The sequence below is a fragment of the Nicotiana tomentosiformis genome, chromosome 3 (genome assembly GCF_000390325.3).
Source record: "Nicotiana tomentosiformis chromosome 3, ASM39032v3, whole genome shotgun sequence".
NCBI lineage: Eukaryota > Viridiplantae > Streptophyta > Magnoliopsida > Solanales > Solanaceae > Nicotiana > Nicotiana tomentosiformis.
In genome coordinates this window covers 96,414,362-96,434,490 of record NC_090814.1, presented here as the reverse complement: position 1 = coordinate 96,434,490, position 20,129 = coordinate 96,414,362, and the positions used below count along the sequence as shown (strand labels likewise).

The 20,129-nt window shown below is 33.8% G+C and overlaps 2 protein-coding genes, 1 long non-coding RNA gene and 1 pseudogene across 4 annotated transcripts; 1 reads left to right on the top strand and 3 right to left on the bottom strand.

The window, feature by feature from the left end:
* The first annotated feature begins 681 nt into the window (after positions 1-681).
* Positions 682-1,590, top strand: LOC138907116 (uncharacterized). The gene is made up of 2 exons (XR_011414867.1): positions 682-949; positions 1,035-1,590. It is a non-coding gene; the product is annotated as an uncharacterized lncRNA (long non-coding RNA).
* A 552-nt stretch (positions 1,591-2,142) lies between these two features.
* LOC104100268 (uncharacterized) lies at positions 2,143-5,910 on the bottom strand. 2 transcript variants are annotated; one of them, XM_009607470.4, is made up of 5 exons: positions 4,427-5,903; positions 4,136-4,321; positions 3,115-4,031; positions 2,909-2,992; positions 2,143-2,823 (listed from the first exon to the last, which is right to left on the bottom strand). In XM_009607470.4, exons 3-5 carry the CDS (start codon positions 3,283-3,285, stop codon positions 2,281-2,283), a joined length of 798 nt encoding a protein of 265 aa, XP_009605765.1. In that variant the 5' UTR covers positions 3,286-4,031; positions 4,136-4,321; positions 4,427-5,903; the 3' UTR covers positions 2,143-2,280. The 2 variants fall into 2 exon arrangements, with proteins under 2 accessions (XP_009605765.1, XP_070053400.1); XM_070197299.1 differs by lacking the exon at positions 2,909-2,992 and having other exon boundaries at positions 4,136-5,910.
* A 4,028-nt stretch (positions 5,911-9,938) lies between these two features.
* LOC117277737 (U2 spliceosomal RNA) lies at positions 9,939-10,103 on the bottom strand (annotated as a pseudogene).
* Positions 10,104-11,467: 1,364 nt separating this feature from the next.
* LOC104100267 (probable NADH dehydrogenase [ubiquinone] 1 alpha subcomplex subunit 12) lies at positions 11,468-17,240 on the bottom strand. The gene is made up of 5 exons (XM_009607468.4): positions 16,983-17,240; positions 15,646-15,672; positions 12,830-12,921; positions 11,974-12,083; positions 11,468-11,903 (listed from the first exon to the last, which is right to left on the bottom strand). The coding sequence occupies exons 1-5, from the start codon at positions 17,069-17,071 to the stop codon at positions 11,745-11,747; spliced, it is 477 nt and encodes a 158-aa protein (XP_009605763.1). The 5' UTR covers positions 17,072-17,240; the 3' UTR covers positions 11,468-11,744.
* Positions 17,241-20,129: the final 2,889 nt, after the last annotated feature.

Sequence of the window (20,129 nt, the reverse complement as noted above, 5' to 3'; positions counted from 1 at the left end):
ATTTCAAAAGTAATCGAAATTTAGCCACTTTTCATATAAAGATAAATCTGAACGAAAACACTGTTCAAAATTCGAAAAATATTCCAGCATAATATACTGAAGTTCCAGTATAAACTCCAACATATTATACTAGAGTTCCAGTATAATATACTGGAACTCCAGCATAATATATTGGAGTTCCGGTATAATATACTGGAACTCTAGCATAATATACTGGAGTTCTGGTATAATATACCGGTCCAACATAATATGCTGGAATTTCATACACTAGTGCTCCAATCTCCAATATATTATGCTGAAACTTTTCGCGTGTTGGAGTTCCAGCATAATATGCTAGAAGTTCATACACATGTGCACCAATCTCCAGTATATTATGCTGAATCGGTCTGTGTTGCAGCAAAATAGTGGTTATTTTTCAATGACTTTGCAAACGCTAACTATTTTTGAATTACCAGTCCGGAAACTGGCTAGCCCGTGCTATTTTTACTACCCTCTTGGCTCAGATACACCCTTAATTTTAAACTGTTGCCACAGTGGATAAGTTATCCACCCATAATTTGACATGTAGAATTTTAATTTACACCCAAACATTTTAATTCATACCCAACCCGATTTAACTAGCCTACCCGTTACCCGACCCGTATAACTTAACCCATTTCTTAAAAACACCTGAATTACTTCACTTATCAATTAGGGATAGCTCTTCTTCTCAATCTCAACGAGGAACTCATAGAGTTGCTGCAAATTCCGGTACAATTCTGGAAGACCAAGTTAGGGTTAGTGTCCCAACCATTTTTCACCATTCAATTCCCAAAATATGAGCCAGGGATCTTCGAATTCATCATATGGTTCGAGGAGGAAAAGTTGTTGTGGAGTTGCTGCTAGCCAATTCACTGCTTGAACTCCAAATAATGCAAGCAGACGAATTAACAAGTGTTCAATGCCTAAGGTAAATTTTATAAGACTTGTTTGTGTATTTTTGCTTAGGTTTATGATCTACAATTCTCAATAATTTTATTCTAATTACTGCGCAGGGACAGAAATGTAAGTTTTGGGAATGGGTAGATGATGAACTTCCTCTTAGAGTTATAGCATTGATCAGCAACTTAAAGAATGAAAATGAAGCTCCTAGATGTGAAAGGAATCTTCTGATGAAGGTTGTCGAGATTGAAAGTGTCTTAGCAGGGGATGTTGCAAAAATTAAAGATTTCAAGGAATTTGATGATGTTAAAGGGGAAAATGATGTTTCTAAGGAGTAAACGGATGGAGGTTTAGTGTTTGTGAAGGAAAGTTGTCTGAAAAAATGGAATGTGATTGGTATGGTATGGTGTTGCTTCGTTGGGTTCATGTGCGCTTGGATGATGAAATAGACATTCTGCTACCTTAAGATCAACCAAAGTTTAGGTGTAATTGACATATTTAAGTGATTATGTAACCTATGTTCAAACAAGGTTTATGTATAATTTACATGGTTAAGGTTTAATTTATGTTTTTAAGTATTTGTATGTTACTAGTTGCAATGTTTTAGAAGATTATTTGCATTTGCAGATATGAGTGAATGAAGAAACACTCCAATGTATGTTTGGATCATCTTTTGTATTTCCAGTGATCGTATATTTAGCCATGACAGTATTGGCGTCGTTGCACATATGCTTTCAATCACTATTTTTCCTCAGTTTTCAAACTCATCATTAGGTTTACTTATAAGACTTCTGGTTTCTAAGCCTAAAGTCCTTGCTTCTGCTTATGAATTTAATTTATTGTTCTTAAGTAAGTTAATTTCATCTAAATCTACTATATAAATACACGAGAGACCAAAGTAAAGAAGTGCTCCACTTAATTAGTATGTAACAGTATATAAAGAAACAAAGGCTTTATTGTTGTTGTGGCACATCCTGTCCTTGTATGTTGTTAACTCTAGCTACAGTTGCTGACTGAAGAGTAACATAACAGGACGAGACATGGATCATCTATGCATTCACCAATCTGCATGTTCTATTAAGAGGTCAAAGTTTGCAAAAATTCAACTTCCAAATTTCTATTAAAAGTAGTAACAAAAGACAATAGAGACAACTTTATTTCTTCGACATTTCTTTCTTAAAACTAGAAAAAAGGAATTGAAGTCAAACAGAAGTAGACAAATTTGCAGAAAATAAACTTGAGTGCTCCACAGCTTTGTACATAGCCAAAAAAGGTTTCATCAATACCATTTGAATAAGGCACATAATAGTTTTACCACACTTAACCATCAGATACTTAACCAACCCCCAAAAAGGTTAACTACCAACCAACCATTAATGTTTGTTTACTAACTAAATATAATTGTTTTAATAACCAATCATAACAAAAACCATAGCAATTGACTTTAAAGAAAATCTTCATCATTAGATGCAATTTTTCGTTTGCCCTTTTTGCCATCATCTTGGTATTTCTCTTTCTTGCCTCAAGTTGGACTTGGCTTGATGAGATTGCAGTTTTTCCCTTCCATGTCAGCTTAGTTGGAGAATAAGGAAGATTGGTAGGTGTCGAAGCCCCAATGTGATCTCCTCCAGTAAACTTAATTTTTCTTGCCCCAGTTGTAGGTCCTCTTAGGTTGCCCCTCTCAATCCTTGACTGTGTTTCTGAAACAACCATTGGCCTAAGTTGAGGGTCTTCTTCATTGTCAACTTCCGGACCATATGGTTCAACCTCTTGGGTGGCAGCAAATGGTCCAAAATCAGTTTGTGACTCTTGGTCACTCTCCATTGCATAAGACTCTTGAGTTTGACTGCAGCTTGCACCCTTTCTTTTACTTGATTGGGAACTCTTTCCAGTAGACTTAAGCTATTGAATTTTCAAAAAAATAAAGTCAATACATAATGTAACTATTACTGTTATTCAATTAAACAAAGATTAAGAAATGTACTACCTTGTAACAACTCCTTTCATTGTGGTTTGGTTGATCAGATTCTTGAGTTTGACTGCAACTTGTAACATTTCCAAAAGAGTTGGGCTATTCAAAAAATGTAAGTTAAAGTTAATTAACAGTATCAATGCAACCACTGCTGCTAAATAGTAACACTTTTTCCGGCATCAATTAACAATACAACTATTACTGAATAAGAAAAGTATTACCTTGAAACAACCCCTTGCATTGTGGTTTGGCTCACCACAGTTACTACATGTCATATGTGTCCCCTTCCTTGATTGGCTCCACTGCCCTATCTTTTTTCTTACCTCATCTGGTTCCCTATTTCTTTTCACTTTGGGTCTGCCAACTTGCTTCACAATATCAGGAGGTAACATGGCATGTGAAGGTTCAACCTTCCAGAACTGTCGACCCCTAACAGGCTAAAGCTTTTCCTTATATATTAGCAAGTATGCCTCTTTACTATACCACTAATAGATTTCACCTACAGACTCTACCCTCTTATACATCATTGCTTTTATTGCATGAGGGCAAGGAATGCCAGATAAATCCCATAACCTGCATGTGCATCTTCTTTGTTGCAGATTGACAGTGTCTATAAATTCCTCCAGACACTTCCTATCCCCAATCTCCATTAAATATGACCTTACAGTCATGTGCTATGCCCCTCCAATCACAATACAGTTTCAAGCAAGTTGGACTATATTCTGCATTCCAACTTCTCACTTTAGCCTCATTGTCTCCTAACAACACCATCACTTTCACTCTTATATCCTCCAACATTTTGATAATTGGTTTTCCTCTTGCCTCAAGAATCCATGCATTAAATGACTCAGTAAAGTTATTATCAACCATCATATTCTTACATTGAGTGTCAAGATATGCACTGCACCATGCCCTTGGGGGATACTTTAAGATATCCTTTGCAGCATCTTCAAACAGATTCCCTAATTTTTTCAATTGGTCTTTAAACTCCTCATCATATGAACTCCATGCACACCACCATAACAACTTTCTCATTTCACCACTCCTCCATTTTTTTGCACCAGTTAGTCTCAATATGTCTCACATAGTACATGTGATTAGCCTCAAGAAGTACTATGCTAACAGCATCCAACAAGCCCTGTGAAGTGAATCAAAAATAAAGAATGAAAGAAATATTAAACTATTAGTGCAAACCATCATATACTTTAAAATGCATAATGAAGGAAAATTAGAACTATTTACCTTTTGCATATCTGATATGAATGTGATTCCTGCACCATTTTTAAGCTCCAAAGGCAACTTCAACAGCACCATGAACCAACTCCAAGTCCTGCTTGTTTCCTTGTCCACCACAACCCATGCTAGTGGGTAGAAATGATTCATGGAATCTTGTCCTAATGCCACCAACAACTGACTCTTGGTTATACCCTTTAAGAATGTACCATCTACTCCAATTAATAGTCTCAAACCATTTTTTCCAGCCTTGCTTCAAAGCATTAAAGCATAAATACATTCTCAAAAAAAAATTGTTACCTTCTGCTAGTGCATCTTTGGAAATATTTATAACTACATCACTTCCCGGATTAGACAACCTAATTTCTTGGCAATATGCCTCAAGTTTGTTGTAGTCATCTATAAACTACCTTCCAGTTTCTGAAGAACCATATTCTTAGCCCTTTTCATTTTGGATCTAGTCACATTCAACTTCAAACAATGTTCAAGCTCACCTCTCATATCTTTAATCATGTATTTAAGGTTATTTTGGACCTTACTCTTAAAATACTGAGCTAATGTGGCATAATCAGCTCTAGAATTCTTAAAGGCATCCTCACATGTGTGCTCATCCTTCCAAGTTTTAATCTTGAACCCACCAGTTCTCCCATCTCCAAAAATTAGACACCTAAAGGGGCACCCTTCTTGACAACCATATCTGGCTCTTTTTTTCACATTTAATCAACTCCAAAGCCTTTTTGTTAGCTAAAGCATATAAATTCACAGCTTGCCTGCCTTTTTTCATGTCCTTAAATGACATACCTAGCTTCAACTCCTTATAGTTTTCCAACTTATCTTCTATAACCCTCCTCACTTCATTGCTAATACCCTCCATTTCTTCAGAATTATATTCCTCACCATCTGAAGGTTCATGTACACTACCAGAACCAAGACTATGTTCACAGTTTGTACCAACCTCAACATCTACATGATATGTTTCTGTTTGGTCTGTGATATGTGGATTAAAAATAGTCGACTTACTCTCATCAACAACAAAGAAATTTAAGACCTTGAATTTGTTACATAATAAGCAAAGAAGAGCCATGATACTCCCATCACCTTCTACCAAATAGTACTTACCCGAAGGCCCAACCACTAACAATTGTTTAACTTTGACAAACCCTAATCTAGAGGTAAACTCATCACATTTATCCTTATAACTCAATAAATAAGGATCAAATGATGTCCATAAGTGCACGAGTTCCTCACAGTATACTAGGTCAGGTGAAAATACCCATTTACCCCCATAATTGAACACAATATCAACCTTTGAAATCATCCTTCGTAAGCTGGGAAAAAAATAGAAATAAAAACAGAGATGGGACCACATAAGAAAAGATACGTATAAAGATAAAGCAAGGAATAAAAAAAACCTAAAAGACAAATCTGATTTCGGGACAACCAAAGACCCACCAAATCCCCAATAAAATCATGAGAACAAACAAAATCCAGCAATAAACAAACATATATAATACTTATAAACAGACAAACATTAACTCCACCAAAGGCATATTAAAACGATTTTAATCTTAAAACCCTAACCCAACAGTAAAATGTAACCAAACAAAAAAGAAGCAAAGTAACTTATCTTGACTAGAAAAGTCAAAAAGATGTTATAAATTTCAGCAGAAACCTCCTTCGATTGGCATTCCTTCGCATATGCAGAAACCCTAGCGGAATTTGGGCGGACTAGATGAGAGAAAACAATGTGGTTTAGTCGGTAAATATTTTTTAACATTTTGGACTATACGAGATAAAAGGGGTTAAGTTATACGGGTCGGATAACAAGTAGGCTAATTAAATCAGGTTGGATGTGAATTAAAATATTTGGGTGTAAATTAAAATTCCACATGTCAAATTATGAGTGGATAACCTATCCACTGTGGCAGCCGTTTAAAATTAAGGGGTATCCGAGCCAAGAGTATAAAGGCAAGGTTGGTAATGGGCCAAACTTCTAATGAGGGTTATTTGTAGACCTTATCGTATAGTTCATGGGGTATTTGGACCTTTTCCGTAGAATAAATAACACATAAAGAAATACTTTCGTTCTTTATTTAATTCTTCCTCTCTTTTTTTTACGTTCTTTGTTAAACTAGTATCTATGAACGTGCGTTGCACATTAATAATAGTATATGATGATTTAAATATTTATTTATATGAAGGAACAATAAAATTTAATTAATGAGAGAAATTTTATGTATATTAATACAACAATCATCTACATGCCGAAAAATATTATTACATTAACATAATACATGAATTTAAAATAAAAGTACATCATCAAAACTTACACAAATGATCAATTTTGTCATGTTAATTAGATAATTATATATTATAGTTTAAAAGTAATAATATGATGATATCTTAACGAACAATTTTTTTACGGACAATTTTTTTGTGTATGTTTTTTCTTAATGCGTTGGTTGCTCTGCCTTAATCAGAACTCTTATTGTCGATATTGATATCCCTCTTGAAAGTGCAATATATAATTGTTCATGTAAGAAAATATATTGCGGTAAATATAGTCCAATATTTAGGATATTTGTCCTTGTGATTTATTTATTATATTTGCAAAACATAAACATACTAAACATTACTTTCACACAAATTTAAAAGGATATTTCTTAGTTTCGGAAGAGGAAAGCTGAATTCAGGGATAAGAATATACTTAGAAGCACTTTAACCAATATGATAATTTTTGCATGCATGACGTTATTGTCAAAACTTCTATATACCATTTGTATGCAATTACATAAGCTATTCGGCGTATCTGAGCTTTGCAGTAGCATGACGAGCATATTTTTCTTCAAAATTAACCTATATACAATGGAAGATCAATTTTAACTTAGTCTATTATATATACAGTGACACTAACATATGTAAGAAATAAGAAACTTGACAATAAACATGTATGATAGAAGTCCATTTGGTATTAAAGTATTTAAGTATTCTTCTTGGTAGTAATTATTGATATTATTTTCTGCTGAGTCAAAAACTGAAAAATATTTTATTTTTACTATAAAATTTTGCAATCAACATTATCATTTATGTTGGCTAAGATATCTTTTTGATTCTATTATGCGATTTGCACAAATTACATTTTAATGTAATGATAGAAATATTTTTCTTATTAAATGCACTACTATTATCATTGGGATTGATAACCAAGTGTTCGGGAAGAACCAAATCATCTTTTATTGGATGCCCTTATTCGTTTCCCAAACGAAGCAAGAAGACACTGAATATTGGATCTGTTCTTACTTTATATTTCTTGTCAGTTGAATCTTTTTCGTTTGAGGCCAGAAGTATCACTTTGGCAAGCTAGCTTTTACAATCTCTGCTTTTGTCGATTTTGGAACTACTAATAGTACTTGACAGTCACCTCCATCATTAATTTTTCACCAAACAGTTCATTAATATCTAATATATCTCTAGAACTTCGAGCAAATATTTCGATCGTTTGACATTTAGCCATAAGTGTTTCATTCCATGTTATCAAGTTTGCTTTCCTTATAAATTTAGCACCATTGCTCTGCTTTGATATATTTGTGATGGTTATTTAAGCTGTTTGAAGAGGTATGTCAAATCTAAAGTAGGTGGTCTCACAATAAAATCGTTGTTGGTACACCACTTTCTATTATTGTTAACAGTGTCATGCCTCTTGATATGATATTTGTAAGTAATGCATTACATAGAAATATTATTTCGATTCCGCCGGAGGCATCTACAAAGAATAATATCATTATACCAGAGTCGACTCTTTATAATATAGTTTTGAAAGCTTGTTCTTGTTTAGGATTTAACTTTGATTGTGCTTACCGAGACACTTGTATAGCATTTTGATTATTAATAATATACTAACCTTTTTATTGTGTTCTAATGCTCTTTTTATAGAATAAATTTATATATCCTAAGATTTTTTTTTAACTTGAATAAGAATTTTACTCATATGATGAATTTAAAAAATAATTGAATTGGATTCTCTTGCTAAATAATTAATTAAAATATTAATTATTTAGTTTTAACATAAAAATAATTTATTCTATGTTGATTCAGATCTTAATATTGGTTCATCTCTTATTTTAAATATTTAATTTTAATTATAATTTTATCTACCATAAATTTTATTTTCAAAGAGTAAAAGATTGATATAACATTTCACTTTTAGATCTTTATGTTTGTAGAATCATTAGAGGTATTGACTCTACCAACCATTTTTTTTCTCTTTCTCACACATTTATATTCTTAAATATTTTCTTGGTTGTTGTTTAATAATTGGGTATTTTTTAATATTATACGAAAAAATGATTAAAAAAATTATTTGAGTAGAAAAATAGTTCAAATATAATATAAAAATATATTATCGTGGGGGTATTTTTTTCTCAATTTCAACTCTTTATGTAGTACATTTAATATTACTTTTATTTTTTCTTCGTATTCGACATTATGTATAAGACATTATGGAGTGGTAATGTAATGCCAATAAGAAGGATTCTAATGAAATTGATTTTATTAAACCTTCCTATATATTTTTAATAAGAATTTAATAGACAATTTTATTAATTTTAAAATCTTTAATATTAAAAATTAGCATAGAAGGTATTGTAGTCCAAAAAATAAGTTATTGCAGTTATGTCCTTTCCATGAGTTCTTCTGTTTATTATTTTTGTGCTATTTTGATATATAAATATTGTATTTATGCTTTTATAATAATATATGCTCTCATTTTTCTAAATGAATTTGGACAATATAATACATTTTGAAATTAAATTTGTAATAGGACATTATAATACATTTTCAAAATAAATTAGTAATAGGAATTTTTAAGAAGTAATAGGATTACATGACTAAAGATACTTACTTGTTCAATTTTGATATAAATTAGACAGCCCCAAAGTAATTATACTAATAGAGTTTCTAAAGGTAATCATGTAAGATTTCTAACGTGTAGTATTATGTCCTAGAACTAATAGGATTATAAGGCTAATATCTATAATTTCGGTTATATCCTTTTATTATGAGTTATTATGCTTAATACTATAAGGTTATTTTTGTAAACCAACATTGTATTCATACTTTTATAATAATATAGATATATATAGATATAGATTTCTTATAAAAGTCGTGTAAAATGTGGAATTGTGTGAAAACATTTTAGAACTTCTCCAAATGAAAAACTGAGTTCTATGTGAATTATTATAGGAACTAAAAAAGATTGAGTAGCCTACATAGACTTTCTGTCACTGGATTATATAAGCTAAACACCAAATCACTAGTTGAACCTATATTATTATTTAATTAAAACAGATAAACTACTTCTCTAATTCAATAACAATAGACACCTATTAGTTCGATAAAGAAATGTATACAGTCAATAATTAACAAATAGCAGATATTAGTACGGTAAAGAAATGTAAACATACAGTCAACAATTAATCATGGCACAACACCCAAAATTATTGTTACAAAATTACACTTCTTGTTAGCTAGTGTGTAGAAAATAAAGAGCCAATTATGAAAAATGATTAATCACATAGCCGACACCCAAAATAAGTGTTACAAAATTACCTCGCACAGCTACAATTCAATTGTCACTTCTTGATAATCATTGTTCGCTATAATACTCTAATCATTGTTCGCTATAATACTCAAGTATTAAACATTGCCCCCTATCGGATACATTAAAATGTAAAGCTAAGTTATGGAAAGGTTTAATAATGCAACATCCACATTGGGCCACTGGACCTGATTTGCTAATAATTTAAACTGATTTGGCGGGTGAGCCAGGCCCATGCTGTAGTGCAACACATAGACGACGCTCGAAAGCCCAGATAGCAAGCTACCTTAACAGACTCTTCCCTTAAAAAATTAAGTTAATATCGTGTGAATTGAAGAATCATACTACACTTGATTTTAGCCAAAATGCCGAGAAAGGTATGCTTTGAACCGTTTCTCGTTTGGCTTTTTATAGTTCGTAGCTTCCTTTTCTCTTTTTTCCTTCACCGATATGGGAACTGAACAAAGGCATCTTTTTAGATCCTACTCCGTGTAATGCCCGAATTAACTTCTGTCCCTCACCATTGCATTAGACTTTCTTTGAACTTGGTATATCAACCACTAACGTAACTTTTTTTTTTTCAATAATCAAGAGAATTAAAAATGTAATTACAAAAAAATAAAACCTTGTATATGCAACCGAAATAATCAAGCTAAAAACGGCAACAAATAATAACAAGAAAAATAATAATAAAATATATCTTTTGGGTGCTACTTATTTTATTATTTGGATCGAAATAAATAAGTAGCCAAAAGATTTTATGTTTTGAGTGAAAAAATAATTTCGACACATATTTGCTAAAAAAGAATTGAAACAAAATGGAAGTCATGCATCAAAGTAGAAGGAAAGGAAAAAGTTTTATGACTATTGTATTATCTATGCAACTTTGTGCTATAATGCTAAATCAAGACAAGAAGCGATCAAGGCACAACTACTCAAAATGAAGTGAATGTAACTAAGGGACTTTTTTTGTTCTTTTTATCTATATTTGGGAATGAAAGCGTAACGAGACCCAGTGGCATGCTTGTCCAAAAGAGAGAAGACGGTGCTTCTTTTACTGGTACTGATAGGTTTAATGCCGCAATTGCAAATTACAATCAAGGTCTCGTTTGCTTCTCAAAACTTCAACCTCCCTGTTCCATGTGAATTCACTCTCGGTTATCTTCCCCTTTCTACGTATTTTAGATTTGCTTTGTAGTGTGTATGTCAGAAACACTTGTGCTTATCCATGGGCTACTTGAAAAAGGTAATCAAAATGTTTCTTTGGATTTAATTGGTGAAAATCATTGTAAGTAAATCTAAAGTCTGAAACCAAGATTGAAAAGTAAATGTAGAGTCTGAAACCTAGACTGAATTCAGCACTCTCTTTTTTTGTTGTATATTCAATTTAGTATGTACATGATGAAGGGAGTAAGAGGGGGGATGAGAGAGAGCAGCAGCCGAGAGAAAGTTTTACAATATTTTTACTATTCACGCTCTTCTTCTGTAGTTCTGTGTAAAATACACACGATTGGGAGAACCAGTTGGTGTATACAAAATTGCTCGTGTTTTGGGGTGTGTTGAAGGAATTTGTCTACAGGCTGAGAGGATCAACTATGTATTAAGCCTAAAATATGTGTTATTAAACAACTCTCAGCAGTTACTCAGCACAAATCGAACCATAACATTCACTGCATGTATAGCAACCATCATCATTGGCTCTTTCCACCTCGTGCCACCATTTTCAGTTTCAATGGGACCAAACATCACTGAATAGATTAGTTTCAATAAATAACCATCAGATACTTTAAGCCAGTGAAGGAATGAAGACTGCATTACAGCATTGTGGATCCAATTCAACACCTAACACCATATCCAGGATAAGAAAATTTTATAGCAAGTGTATCGACCTGAAATTTGATGGCACACAAGCGCTTATAACCATAGGTTCAGTACAAGGGCTTTTTATTAACGAAGCATGGCAGAATATCCATATAACTCTCCAGCTGCTGTAGAAGTTGCTTTTCTTGAAGAAATCGGAACTTATTCCTTCTTAGCGGGTTGCCAAGTTTGGTACCTAGTCCAATCTCTTTGTCCAGGATTTAGAGCATGTCCCTTGGAGTGATATATGTATGCATCACCTTCACCAGAGAAGTTCTCCTTGTGCTCAAGTCCGTACCTCTTTGGTTTCAGCAATAGCAGCTGCATGGCATGTACTATAAGAATTCTGAAATGGTGTGGTACGCATCAAAGAGAAGTTGCAAGGACTTACTTCATCTCCGGTGTGATCAGTGATGTAATGGAGCCAGCCATGCCACTCTGCTGGAACTTGTGAAGCGTTATAACGATCCTTCTGGGCATACTCCACCCACCGGTGTCTTCCTGTATAATCATGTTACAAAAAGATGTTTACTTAAGCAATCATAAATACAAAATAAACAAATCACTGAGGTCAAAGGTCTCTCAAATTTGGGTAGAGGAACTATTCCCTGACATACATGGGAATTAAGGGTGATGAGCCTCCAAACTTTTACTCTTAGGGTTATGCAGTTAGTTACTTAAACAAGATTAACATCTCTAGAATATGAAAATGTATTTTCAAGCTTCCGAAAACCACCTATAAGAGCATGTTTAACCAGGTAGAAAACTATTATTTCACACCGTGAAACAAACAAGCCTCCAGTAAAGTTAACATCCTCTACCAAGAAAGATCACTAGAATACACATGCCGAAGCAGACTACTTGAACCGCACTAAATTCTGTTACCATGAAGTATTGTCTGGACAAAGTAGCAACTCTTGCTTGTGGATAATGCAAGCAGCCGGCAAAAACTACTCAGTGAATAAAGTGCAAGAGGTCTTTGCTTTTTTACCTAGAACAAGGGGAATATATAACTTTTCTTATATGAGGCCACATAAAGCCTTTCCTCTGATCGCCTTAAGGGAAAAGGGGAGCATAAGATATTACAACACAAATGACACAACCTTCAACTTTTAAATGATACTTAAGGGAACCCGTAACCTTGAATATGCATTCTGCGGACACTTTCATTGAACAAGATAACAACAAGTGAGATGTAAGAGGCAAAATGATTCAGACATAGGAAAGCAGGAAGCAGCTGTACCAACCATATTGCTCGTTGTCTAGCCTCTCATAGTATTTGTTACCAAATTTATCCACACCAACAAGTGTTCCACCTATGTTGTGGATCTTGGTTTGCCTGAACCAACAAGAAAGAAGAAACAAGAAAACAAAAACAAATACTATCTTAGATGCAAATTTAAGGAATCACTTTAATGAGAAAGAGGGGTGGCAAGGTCTATCAATATTGTCTCACTAATACCTCACAGAGAAAATATTGTCTTACTCAGAGTCTTAGACATGTATTTTTTTTTCCAGAAAGTTAGTTTTTAAACAACAAAAGAACACAACAAATCATTTCAAATGAACTCTTACACAGGCATGTAATATACCGCTTCGAAAGCATGAAAGCAACAAGATGAAAAAAAAACTCTAAACATCCAAACCAAAGAGGGAAACTAGCCAATTCAAACTTTCAGTCAATTACAAGAATATGAGTTTTGTTGTTCTATGTTGAACATCTAAAGTTACAGCACATTTCTACCAAAGCAAATTTTCTTCAGGGCTTGAAACCTTAGCATCTGCGGAGAAAATTTAAGGTCGAGAAAGAGAGTATCATTATTGTTGGTTATGAAAACAAGAAAAAAAATACTTTCCAAGATTTACACGTACAACACCAAAGGACTTTGTAGGACTTCTTTCATAATAGAGTTAGCTATCCAGATTTCCTAAAAATATTAACCTCAACAAAGAAAGTCAACCCCAGACAAGAAGCTGGGAGAAATCAAAAAGTAGACCTGCTTGACATGATCATGACATAAGCAACTAAAAATAGAGAATAACGAGAAGTAGTAGTACTAAAAACTCAGACAATAACCAAAATGAAGTCATTCCCCTTAAATTTGTCTTGTCTAATAACTTTTAACCAATTAACAGCTCTAACTCCACCCCCATTCCATCCAAGAAATGGACCAATTGTCTAATTATTACATACTAAGGACTAAGGAGAGCATCTAGTTCAGCCACAAGGACTAAGGAGGCCATCTAGTTCAGCCACCATAGAACTTCAGAATTATCTTTTTTATAACCAAGAAATCCCCAAGGGCCCATTGGCACACAGTTCGAATCTTGATTGATAATGTGCCCGCCCATCTATCATTCTCCACTTAAGTACCAGGTTTTTGTCTGTTCGAACTCGTGACATGCGCCTAATCCACACGTCACTTGTTGCGCTCTTACCACTAGCTTAAAGTCTTGAGGGCAGAACTACAGAAAACTTTCAACTAGTGATGAAAAACCAATTAAAGGTAGATAATTTCCTATACTTGAAGGACACAATGACCAGTTGGAATGGATAGATTATCAGGAAGGAGCTGAAGGAGAAATGAAAAAAATACCCCATCGTGTATATCTTGGACAGTGTGGATAGAGAGAAACCATAGGTGCTTTGAGGATGAGCTTTTATCCTTACCTTTTGTATAGTTAAATGTCTTCAGCATTTGTACCTTTAGCATAGAAAGGATGTAAACAGAATATAAACTGTATTTCCTGGTCTCATTTAGCATGTGAAGTCCATGATTCCTTCAAACACTTTTGTATCTATCCAGTACCTACTTGGTACTAACCAGATTAATAAATTTTACTCACTTATCACAAAAGTTTCTTATAATACATTGCGCACTTTGAGACATATGATCTTCAATTGTAGGAGAGCCAAGTAAAAACAAGACTTCGCCGCTGAAAAGTCTAATTCACTATCAAGACTTCATGTTGTTGTGCCTATCAGGCGCAAGCCACCTGGTCTATACAGTATCAGCAAAAGCCTTGACATCGTAATGTTGCAATTACTCTACAGCTCAGCGAAGTAAAAACTTGAAGGTACTCTAGTAAACTTCACATTTTAAAAATATCATTTTCTTCCTCAGTTCTACTACAGTCAATCGCTGACCATACTTTAAGGGTTATGCAAAAGCCTTGACATGGTAATCTAGCAATTGCCCTACAGATAGGTAATAACTTATAGGTATTCAAGTAGTAGAGCTATCACTTTCTTGATTTTACTTTCTTCCTAAGTTCTACTACAGTCAATACTCAATCTCAATCGCTGACTATACTGACTTTTAGGTCCAAGATCGAAAACTTAATGAGACTAGACAGGGAGAAGAGCCAGTAATGCCTCTTTGCCCGTCAAGGTAAGAAGTTTTGTGCATGTAAAAGTATTTGGCCGTTGAGTTCCTATTCACCTCAATATAACACATTGCTAGGGGAAATGAAAACACAGCTACCGCTCATGCATATGAGTGCCAATCTATCTATACACATAAAAGCCTGGACAAATCTAACTTTAAGGTTTTATTAGTTACTAATGACTCCCCTATCTAAAAGTGCTAAACCACCCTATTAAAGCAGCTAAAGAAATAGGCCAAACAAAGAGGTCACGTCGGCCCATCCCTCCACAACAACCACGAATCTTAAAGGAAAAATCCATGGTCCATATCCCGTGCTGTCATCTTTTTAGCTCAAGTCAACCAGAATTTGGGCAACCAAACAACAAATAAATGGAATGAACAGCTTTTTCATTTGCTCAACCAATAATCACTAGTCTAGACGGTAACAAGCACAGCAAACAACACTGTAGACCACTGAATAGTTTAGATACGAGGCCAGAACTCCAACAAGTATTGAACAATATAATAAAGATGAAAAATTCATACAACCCCCCCCCCCCCCAACAACAACTTTACCCTCATTGACAAATGAATGATTCAGTTATGCATTCATCATTTCAAGGCTGGTATCCCCACCAAAAGTAGCTCAATTTTTTAAAGTACTTCATTAGAAAGAGAGCTAAAAAGGTACTTACAAAAGATTTCCATCAGTGAGACAGTTCCTGGTACATGCAAAGATGGAAGATATAGTTAGCTGAGAGTTTGAGAGTAATGAATACCACATAAAAACAAGAAACATAAATGTTTTTAACTGGTAACAACGGTGATGGAGCAAAAAGTAAGTAAATTTCCAGATATTATGATAGAAAAGCATTTAAATGAAATGAACGGTACCAAGAACACATAAAAAGTTAATGCCCCAAAATACTGGAAGTCTACAATCGCTCATAATATCCAATTTACTTCGGTCAATTAAGGGGCAGAGCTAAATAAGTTTAAGCTGGTTAAAATCACAACAACTGCACCTCAGTCAAAAACTGGTTGTATTCACCAAAAAGAAAAGCTCCCATAAAGATCAGAAGTTTTCTGGAAATATACTATAATAACTTTATCACATGTCATTATGCACAATAACAACAACAACAACATACCCAGTATTATCCCACAATAATGACGAATGAAAAACACCACAGCATTTTACCAGAATCATATTCTATAATCGTTTTTTCAGACCATTTAAACATTGTACTGGAGCTAAAAGCCACCTCCAGGTCATCATTCGGGCATGGAGGCTGATAATCGTGTTCGTCATCACATCCCGCAGTAGAGTCACACTCATCTAGAACTTTAGCCTTCACACTCTTATTATTAGCACTTACGGTGATATAGTTAAGGCACCTATCTCCTCCACTGTACCATCCGGTTGAAAGGGTAACAACTGGAGTATCATCAGAGTGGTATTGGTTGTCAAATTCTGATGGTCCACCGCCATCTCCACCCTTTTGGAAGCTATTTAGGGTTAAAACAGCTTTTGTGTTGCCGGTCACTGGAGGCGAACATTTGTATGTGGTGTACATCTTGCCTTGTTTGCAAAAATCCGAGTCATTTTCGGGGTTACATTGACCTGGAGGTGGCTTTTAGCATCTTTTGGATACAGTTTAACGAAAGTTACCTCATTTAACGGGATTAAAAAAAATGTTTAGACTTCAGACAATTTAATAGGATTACTGATTTTATTTCAATGTTATCTTATTGTTCTTGTTAATGCAAATCCAAAAGAAATCAATTTCAACAGAATTACAAAACCAAATAATAGAACTATAGAGATTTCAAATCAAGAAAGAACAATAATTCTTTTACCCTCCAATTCTCAAGTTTGAGCTTACACTAGGAAATTAAATGGAAATAATCAGCACAAATAGTCGATTTTAGATTAAGTTTAGGGAATCAAATAGATAAAGATGCATATCAGACTTGCCATTTACGGCAAACATCAAAATGAGGTTAGATAAATAAAAGGTAGAGAACTAACAGGTATCCTTCTTCGCGGACCTCCCTGAGAAAATTTCCGATGCCCTTTTCCCTGATTGACTTGAAAATGCCCCTCACCACCGACGCCATTCTCTTCTGCTTCGTTCTCTGAATTCTGAAACTCACAGACACCGAGATTCGCTTGCTGCGATGAAAATATTATGGGCCTGAGGAGGGTCGGTCGGGTTTACAGATCCGACAGATTGACCCGCTTCGAACCCGTTGGAAGACAATTCAAGGTTCAAAGTAGTCTTAATATACCTCTATACTTTCGAAAAAGGTATAAATATATCCTTCGTTATACTATGAGTCCAAATATACCCATATCGCTATACTTTGGATTCAAATATACCCCTCATTTAAACGGAGGGACACGTGTTATCGTCTTGTTAGTCAATTCTAAATATCTCCTAATTAATTAAAAAAACTCATACACATACCCGAAATATTTATAAAAATTACTTTTAAAAAAACTGAAAAACGGAAAAATATTTTCTTATAAAAACTAGAAAAAAAAAATCAACAAAATATTTTCATTTTTTTAAAACTAATGCACATGTAGTCCACTACTATAGGAAAGTCTTTTTTTTTATTTTTTAAAACAAAAGCTTTTTTTCAGTTTTTACAAAAAAAAATATTTTTCAGTTTTTTCAGTTTTTGTTAAAGCAATTTTTATTGTAAAAACTGAAAAAAATATTATTTTAAAAACTGAAAAAAGACTTTTCTAAAGCATTAGGCTACACGTGCATTAGTTTTTTAAAAAAAAAATATTGAATTTTTTTTTCCAGTTTTTACAAAAAGATATTTTTCAATTTTTTCAGTTTATTTTAAAGTATTTATTTATTGTAAAAACTGGAAAAAAACTGATTTTTTTATAAAAACTGAAAAAACGACTTTCCTAAAGCAGTGGACTACCGATGCATTAGTTTTAAAAAAATAAAAATATTTTGTTGATTATTTTTTTCAGTTTTTATAAAAAAAATATTTTTTAGTTTTTTAAAAGCAATTTTTACAAATATTTCAAGTATGGGTATGAATCTTTTTAATTAATTAGGAGATATTTAGAATTGACCAACAAGACGATGACACGTGTTTCTCCGTTTAAATGAGAGGTATATTTGAACCCAAAGTATAGCGGTAAGGGTATATTTGGACTCATAGTATAACGAATGGTACATTTAAACCTTTTTCGAAAGTATAGGGGTATATTTGGCCATTTACCGTATATTTTATCTTCACCAGTTTTGATGTTTAATTTTTTCAAGAACGACACTTTCTATTTCCATCAACTATTTAGTAGTTGTAATGTGGATGTCCATTATTACTCTTCTATAGATAATCTTTCCTTTGGTACTCTAATGAAATTTATCTACAAGCAGCTGATGCAGTTAGGTTGCAAGCAACTCAATGAAATGATTTGCAGTAATTTCTTATTAAACAGACGGGTTGCAAGCAGCTCATGCAGACAGCTTACAAGCAGCTCAAGAAAAGCCTCGCAGCTGCTTCCTGAAAAGCCCCGCAACCGCTTCCTGAAAAATCTCACAACTGCTTCATTTATTCTATAAATAGAGGAGTTTTAAGTTCATTATATACATGAGTTTGAAATTGAATAATATATCAATCTCTCTATACTTATTTTCGATCTATTTACTTTACAATTTTTATTTTATAACAGTAGTAATAATTTTGATTGTTAGATTAATTGACAGTTGTGAAAAAAATAATTTAAAAAGAACTCACATTTGAAGGTTTAATTTTTACTTTTTTTAATCTATTCCTAGAGTTTGGTGTTGTAACCACCCAAAAATCTTTAAAGTAATATTTGCATTATCAATTGACCATGTCTTTACACTAAGGATATAGTTTACTTTGTGCTTCCTAAACTATAATTTGACAATATTTGAAAATTGCTTATTTTATATTTGTTTGACCAAAAATATCGATCTTGGTTCAACCAATTACATTTAAATGACGGAGAGTTAATCTTAATTAAAAATAATATCCTAAAAATAAAGTTGTCGGGACCATAGCAAATAACAAATATATTTGTCCGGGTGACGGTGAGTATAAGCAATAATAACAATATTCAATGAATCAAAAAGGTGAAGTATGGCATTAAACAGTAATAAATAGCAATAAATGTCGTTTTTAAGTAAATAAAACGTGTGAGTCACCCGAAAAGGGATGAGATCAGTGGATATTCGTTCTAACAATAATGAATGATTGATGAGCCTTTGAACACTTAGGTTATTCTTGGATCGGGTAGAAAATGCTAGGCAAGAATCTTAGTAAAAAGGTTATTTTTGTAAGCTTGCAATAGGACCAAATTCTCTCTATAAAGTCAATGCATTTTTTTACAAATGAATATCTCATGTCCCCTATTATTGTGTCTCTTTCTATTTATAGGGAACATGTTCTTAGAAAAATCTAATAGTACATCTGCAGAGAATATCCACTAGAATATTCTCTTGTATGTCTTATCTTAGAACTAGCCGTTATAACTCTGCCAAATATGCTCGACCTCGACCTTGATCTTTGCTGACTCTTCGACCGCATACTTTATTGCTTTGAGGCTTCCGGTCGACGAGGGTTATTCGTGCTGGCGAGGTCGATGAGAGGATAGTATCGTTTATGGTAAAACTTTGTCGAGCTGGCTATACTGGTCATGGTCGTGACGGTTAGTCAATGTGGCTTCTTGAGGGTCGCATTTGAATTCTTTGAATTTTCCCGGGAAGTCCGTTGAAACTATTTGGTCCAAGAGACGTCATGACGTCACGCGTCATAATGATGTTGTTTCCCGACGCGTTGCGCCGATTCTCGTGTGACCATTGATTTGTTCTGCTGTTTCAATCTTCGTGCTATTCATGGCATGCCGTTTCGATTCTGGTGCCCCCAATTCTTATAAATATGGGTGGTTTGTTGATTTTGAAACTTTTCCAAACTCCTTTCGTTTCATAAGCAGAGCTTCTTCTTTGCAGAACCCTTGCACTTCTCCGTTGTTTTCTTTGTTTCCCTATTTTTTCTCACATCAATGCATGACCTACCATCATATGTCCATATGGAAGACCACTCTATTCCTCTAGACATCATTTTCCCCGGCCAGGGGGAAGATGATGGAATTGCCGCTGATGAGGAAAATATACCTACT

Excerpts from the sequence above, each read along its gene's own strand:
- LOC104100268 (XM_009607470.4), bottom strand. The coding sequence starts at position 3,285 with ATGTTACCTCCTGATATTGTGAAGCAAGTTGGCAGACCCAAAGTGAAA. Across the intron at positions 2,993-3,114 it reads ATGCAAGGGGTTGTTTCAAG|CCCAACTCTTTTGGAAATGT; the intron begins GTAATACTTTTC and ends TTTTTTGAATAG. Across the intron at positions 2,824-2,908 it reads ATGAAAGGAGTTGTTACAAG|CTTAAGTCTACTGGAAAGAG; the intron begins GTAGTACATTTC and ends AAAATTCAATAG.
- LOC104100267 (XM_009607468.4), bottom strand. The coding sequence starts at position 17,071 with ATGGCGTCGGTGGTGAGGGGCATTTTCAAGTCAATCAGGGAAAAGGGC. Across the intron at positions 12,922-15,645 it reads CTCACTGATGGAAATCTTTT|GCAAACCAAGATCCACAACA; the intron begins GTAAGTACCTTT and ends TTGTTGGTTCAG. Across the intron at positions 11,904-11,973 it reads CTGATCACACCGGAGATGAA|CTGCTATTGCTGAAACCAAA; the intron begins GTAAGTCCTTGC and ends CATGCCATGCAG.